The 6,785-nt window shown below is 38.0% G+C and overlaps 1 protein-coding gene across 2 annotated transcripts in view; it reads left to right on the forward strand.

Annotated features, from left to right (window-relative positions):
• Positions 1-2,481, forward strand: part of KCTD8 (potassium channel tetramerization domain containing 8) — a 304,109-nt gene extending 301,628 nt beyond the window's left edge. The window contains exon 3 of one of the 2 annotated variants that reach the window (XR_014225903.1): positions 1,238-1,376. Coding sequence is in view for 1 of the 2 variants with exons in the window: in XM_082272188.1 (XP_082128314.1) it covers positions 1,238-1,698 (461 nt within the window). In the remaining variant the exon portion in view is untranslated. Of the gene's footprint in view, positions 1-1,237 lie in introns of both variants that reach the window. The other variant, XM_082272188.1, reaches the window with a different exon arrangement.
• The last annotated feature ends 4,304 nt before the right edge of the window (positions 2,482-6,785 follow it).

Below are 6,785 nucleotides of genomic sequence, written 5' to 3' on the forward strand. Positions count from 1 at the left end.
AAAGACGCACAGGACCCTTTCCAAATGGGGACCAAGGCCGCCCGGAGCTGTGTGAACTGGCTCCATTGAGAGCCAGTCACACTCTCCTGTCATGCAAATTGGATGCCGGAAAACCTGCATCAAATTCCAATATGTGTGAAATGTGCCTGAAAGATGTATTCTAATACATTTACTATGGATTACTAGATTCTAAGAGGTTTATTTAGTAAAGGCAAATACACTGTTCACTTTTCAAGTGATATTAGCAGAGCTTTACCTCATTCTCTAAGCTCTGGGGATAATTCCAGAGTGCAATTGCATTTGCAAAGTAAACAGTCTATTTCCCTTTGAAATTCCTAACCCCTATGAGTAAGTCCAAAAAAAAAAAAAGCATTAAAATGTATAAATCCAATCCGATTCATTAGGCAATAAACAGTACAATTTTATTCATATTCATGTTTCTACTTACATCCTACAGTATTACAGAGTTTGTTAACAATTTTAACTCATCATTAATGGATCCCATTCACAAAACTGGTTGCAATGGGTTATTGCTCTTTGCATTTCAATACTTAATTTACTTTTTTAACTCTAAGTTTTTTGTTTTAAAAAAATCAATTCCATTTTTTACAAAACATAAAGGTTAGAAACCCAACAGGGATGATCTAGTTTTTGCTACATTAATCCGTCACAACAAAGCCCAATAACTCAATGTTAAAATAAAATATACATCTAATTTTTTTGATGTAAAAACAAATCACAGCATTATATTTTCCCCAGAGAATCATTACTAATAAACTAGTAATAGAAAAGACAACTTTTATAAACATATTCTTAGAAGATGGTGAGTATTTATTTCATTGTTGTCTGGAAGTCATATCAATCAACCAAGCTATATCAGCTATGTTTAGAACGCAGGTTCTTGATGACATTTTAGCAATCTCATATACTGCTTGACTGTTGGCAAATTGGCAATCTTACATCAATGGATGTATAGCATGTATGGTCAAAAGAAGTTGCTAACTAACTTGCGACTAACAGTAGATTGAGGTAAATAATGCAGATCCCTTATAGATAGCCAGAAACTGGGAAAAACTGACCTGTGCTTCAGAATCATTAGATTTGCTTGCCTCCCCATTTCGCCATGGTATATAACTAAGTTCATTCATCTTTACTTTTAAACCCTTTAGAAAATGTACACTTGAATTGCATAAAATTACTTATACTAAAACATTTTTTTAATTTTTTGTCCCTGTAGGATCCCCACAGAAAATAGTATCTCCAAAACAAGACTGTGAAGAAAGTAAGCAAGAAAAAGTCTTAGATAAAGGTAGTGAAAGTGGAACATCATGTAATGAACTGTCTACGTCTAGTTGTGATAGCCAGTCAGAAGCTAGTACCCCTCAAGAAAATACATCTGTGCTACAACAATCAACTTCTCATCAACAGAATACTTTAACTCTGGATCGTCCTTTAAAGAAGAACCAAGTCCAGTGGGTTCCAACACCAGACAAACGCAGGAACAGTGAACTTTTTCAAACACTGATTAGCAAGTCTCGGGATAACAACCTTTCTAAAAGGAAAGTGTCTGAGAAGCCAAGCATTGAGGAGGAAATGAAAAAATGTATACAAGAGTTTAAAAAAATTAAAATTCCAGATTATTTTCCAGAGAAAAAACGTCCATGGCAGATGGAACTACTAGAAAAATATAATTTGTAGGAACTTTCTATTTACTAGTGAAATATTTGCGCTATGTTTGTGTACTTCTACTAAATTCCTTTCCATACACAACATACACCAAGTATACCGTTCTGTATATCTAATTAAAAATTCCTTGTAATACTTATATGAATTTTTGAAATAACAATCAAATATTGGAACTCTCAGATATCCCCACAAACATTACCCTACAGTGGGAAATACAACCTAAAAAATGCATGTGCTCACATTAATGACTATACATTCTGCAGATACCTTTTCACGACTGTATTTATTATGACAATTTTGTTGACTTTTATGATAACAAATAAACAATGATGACAAGATTGATGACTGTGGATAAAACCAGTTGACATATTTCTGAAATGACATTCAATGTAAATGCAATAAAATACATAGCTGCATGAGCATAGCATTAGAAATAAAACACAATTGTGAGATCAGGTGGATCTTTGGCCTTTGTCAATTTTTACCTCAATAATAAACTTTAATCTGAGTGTATCGGTATCAATATGATATGCTATTTCGTGATTTTTGTTTTAACCGAAGAACTGTTGAACATGTGAGAGTGTAGTCTATGTGTTTTTCACTCTACTGTTTGTATAGGAGGTTTTTGTCATTGCCTTGGTTACAGAACATGTATGGCATAGACAATTATTACATTACAAATCTTCAAATACATTTTTCTAGTTTATTATGACAGTGTTAATTGTATCTATATTCATTATTTTAAATGTTAATGTTATATGTGGGCTAATTGAAATACAGTTCCTTAACACTAAATTGATCTGTGATCTGTGATCTGTGGACATGTATCAATGCAAAAAAAAAAAAACATTTTTGAAGGAGCAGCGATTTTAATGATGCTTAAAGTGAAACAATAAAAATGAAAACAATCCTTTAAATATAGTGCCTGGGGGGTCACTTTAGTTTGCCTATAAAGTGGCACATCTGTACTGTGTATAGAACCTGCTGCAGTGCAATACAATACTATTGCCGGCAATACAAAAATGTAAAAAAAAAAACTGCGTGGTGGGTCCCTCCCCAATCCATACCAGGCCCTTTGGGTCTGATATGGATTTTAAGGGGAACCCCACACCAAAATAAAAAAAAAATGTCATGGGGTCCCCTACAAAATCCATACCGGACCCTTATCCGAGCATGCAGCCTGGCAGGCCAGGAAAGGGGGCTCGCTCGCCCCCCTCCTGAACCATACAAGGCCCCATGCCCTCAAAATGGGGGGGTGCTTTGGGTCGGGGTTACTCTGCATATATAGCACCCCTAACCATTCACCAAAAAAGTGTCAAAAATAAATAAAAACACACACAATTGTTTTTGACAATTAAAACTAAAAAAACAATGTCGCCTGATGTAGATCCATCTACAATTATGACACCCGCTGCCACCACCGGACCTGAAAAAAGAAATACAATTTTAAAAAGCTCCGCCCATGACAAAGGCTAACCGCCATCTGCCTGCTGAGTCGTGCCATCACATGGGGGGTGCCACCAGGTGACATTGCCAAGTGATCCCACCCCTTACCTATTTAGGAACTGTCACATGGCAGAGTAGGCAGTCCCCAGTTAGCCTTTGTTGTGGGTGGAGCTTTTCTTTTTTAAAAATAGGAATTATTAAAAACTGTGTTTTTATTTCTGACACTTTTTTGGTGAATGAGTAGGGGTACAATGCACCCCATACTCATTCACATAGGGGGCCATCTTGTCAAAGGGGGCTTTCAGATTTTAATAAGCCCCCTGCCCGCAGACCCCCGGGCATGTAACCTGGAATGGTTCAGGAGAGGGGAGTCACTCACTCGCCCCCCTTGCTTCCTGCACATCCCTCACATTTTATTAAATATTTATTATATCTTTTCATGTGACAACACTGAAGAAATGAAACTTTGCTATAATGTAAAGTAGTGAGTGTACAGTTTGTATAACAGTGTAAATTTGCTGTCCCCTCAAAATAACTCAACACACAGCCATTAATGTCTAAACCGCTGGCAACAAAAGTGAGTACACCCCTAAGTGAACATGTCGTGTAATTGGGCCCAAAGTGTCAATATTTTGTGTGGCCACCATTATTTTCCAGCACTGCCTTAACCCTCTTGGGCATGGAGTTCACCAGAGCTTCACAGGTTGCCAATGGATTCCTCTTCCACTCCTCCATGACGACATCACAGAACTGGTGGATGTTAGAGACCTTGCACTCCTCCACCTTCCGTTTGAGGATGCCCCACAAATGCACAATAGGGTTTAGGTCTGGAGACATGCTTGACCAGTCCATCACCTTTCCCCTCAGCTTCTTTAGCAAAGCAGTGGTCATCTTAGAGGTGTGTTTGGGGTTGTTATCATGTTGGAATACTGCCCTGCCGCCCAGTCCCTGAAAGTAACTGAGGGGATCATGCTCTGCTTCAGTATGTCACAGTACATGTTGGCATTCATGGTTCCCTCAATGAATTGTAGCTCTCCAGTGTCGGCAGCACTCATGCAGGCCCAGACCATGACACTCCCACCACCATGCTTGACTGTAGGCAAAACACACTTGTCTTTGTACTCACCTGGTTGCCGCCACACATGCTTGACACCTTCTGAATCAAATACGTTTATCTTGGTTCCAGCAATCCATGGCCTTAGTCTGCTTGTCTTCAGCAAACTGTTTGCGGGCTTTCTTGTGCATCATCTTTAGAAGAGGCTTCCTTCGGGGACGACAGCCATGCAGACCAATTTGATGCAGTATGTGGCGTATGGTCTGAGCACTGGCAGGCTGACCCCCCCACCCCTTCAACCTCTGCAGCAATGCTGGCAGCACTCATACGACCATTTCCCAAAGACAACCTCTGGATATGACGCTGAGCATGTGCACTCAACTACTTTGGCGAGGCCTGTTCTAAGTGGAACCTGTCCTTTTAAATCACTGTATGGTCTTGGCCACCGTGCTGCAGCTCAGTTTGAGGGTCTCGGCAATCTTCTTATAGCCTAGGCCATCTTTATGTAGAGCAACAATTCTTTTTTCATATTCTCAGAGAGTTCTTTGCCATGACGTGCCATGTTGAACTTCCAGTGACCAGTATGAGAGAGTGAGAGCGATAACACCAAATTTGATACACCAACTCCCCATTCACACCTTGTAGCACTAACGAGTCACATGACACCGGGGAGGGAAAATGGCTAAGTGGACCCAATTTGGACATTTTCACTTAGGAGTGTACTCACTTATGTTGCCAACAATTAAGAAAAGGAAAGCAGATAACCAGCACTTATGGCTTTTAAGCATAGGAGATGCATCCCAACATATTTCAAGTTTCTATTTCTCCTACATACAGCTCCTCTTCCTCGGTAGCCACTCCCTTGTCACTATTACTGTCAATCACCCACTGTCAAAATGACAGCTGGGATTTGTTATGTGTAACATGGCAGGAGCAGCTGTTAAAATGCTTCCATGAAAAATACACTTTTTCCTATTTTTATTCAGTTCAAGTGCTATTTTTTCAGTGTCATGTAAAAAGAAATCAAATATAAAAAAATGTGCAGCTGTAAAAAGATGTTAAAAGTGCAAAAACGAGATGAAAGTAAAATACCACCTTTCAGCCCAATGAATCTATAAACATATATAAAATATATATACACAACTACACCTAATAGAATAAATCAATGAATCAGTGTAACACACTAATAAATAAAGGTGAAAATTAGAACAAATAATATATCTACATGCATTTTATATAATAAAGTCATGCAAACACATAAATAATAAGTAAAGTAAAAAAGTTTATGTGTCTGCAAAAGTGAAACATTTATTTGCATAAACATTCCTTGTATGCAACAACACTTCTTCTGATGAAATGGTGAGTCCACCTCCACACTCGAAGTTTATGGGAATCCCTTCACCTTACTACTTACCTTTAAACTATAAGAGATCTAAACAGGCACAGGTAAGTACAATTATGATACTGATCGCTTCCAGCTTCAGCAGCATTTTCCATGTAAAGCTTAACCTCCAAGGGGACAGATTCATAGCTCCCTCAGAACAATAAAAACACATTACAATTTAACCAATTTATTAAAAGAAGAAACAATCCAAATGCACTCACATAAACATGATAATATCCAGCTTATTAGGTGTAAAATGTATATTGTATTTCTTGTTGCTGTAAGTTATTACCAGCCTGTGCTGGCTGGCCTTTGGTTTATTTTTATTTGGTTTGTATAATGCCCTTTTTTCATATTTGTTTACATAAAAAGAAATGGTGGAAAATTGAGAAAAAAAATATTTTCATTCATTAAAAACTTTTCCTTGTTTTGTACCTCAAACAAAATTTTAGTATCATTTTAACTAGTATAAATTATAGAATAAATTGTATACTTTTTATTTACAGTGAAACTATTTTATTTTAATGTAGCACTGAGAAATATGCATTTTTTTTTTACTTCCTACACCTTTTTGTCTACAGATTACGATTTATTGTCAAATAAACAGGCTTATAGTTGAAATATAAAACTCGCTCTGGTCCAACTGGGGAACGAGAGCTGCAGTGGTTAAAGGATAAGATTACATTTTGTGAGCTGGCAGACTGCCAAGTTTCTGCACTCTCTAGCAAATCATTTTGAATTCAGTGCCTCGTTGTAAATTTTAAGATTAATTTCTCCACAATGTCTCTAGTAATAGAGGTACATGATGTTTTTTTTAACTTTCAATGGTTTTTATTAACGGTTTCAGAAACAAAACAAAGTGAAACAAAAGAAGTGCAATGGTATACATTGTAAATAACGATCACAGTAAGAAAGCAGAGTGCCATATAGTATCAGTAAATCCATGTGATGATAATGAGGATAATCACATACAGAAGTAGGACCACTACCTTTGCTACGGCATTGGGATAGGGTAGGGTAACATGGAACAATAAACATGAGTCCTCCAGGAGAGGAAAAAGGAGGGTGATAGGCAAAGGGCTAAGTTGGGCCATCAGGAACCTCGCCCGACTGGGAGCCAGGGCCAGGCACTGTGCCCCCATAAGGGTGGCAAAACATCCGGGCCTAAACCAGGTTCCCATTGGAGAAGCCCCAGAGGGACTAGCAGCGAGAGAG

The sequence above is a fragment of the Pelophylax lessonae genome (genome assembly GCF_965119305.1).
Source record: "Pelophylax lessonae genome assembly, chromosome: 1".
In the NCBI taxonomy this organism is placed as follows: domain Eukaryota; kingdom Metazoa; phylum Chordata; class Amphibia; order Anura; family Ranidae; genus Pelophylax; species Pelophylax lessonae.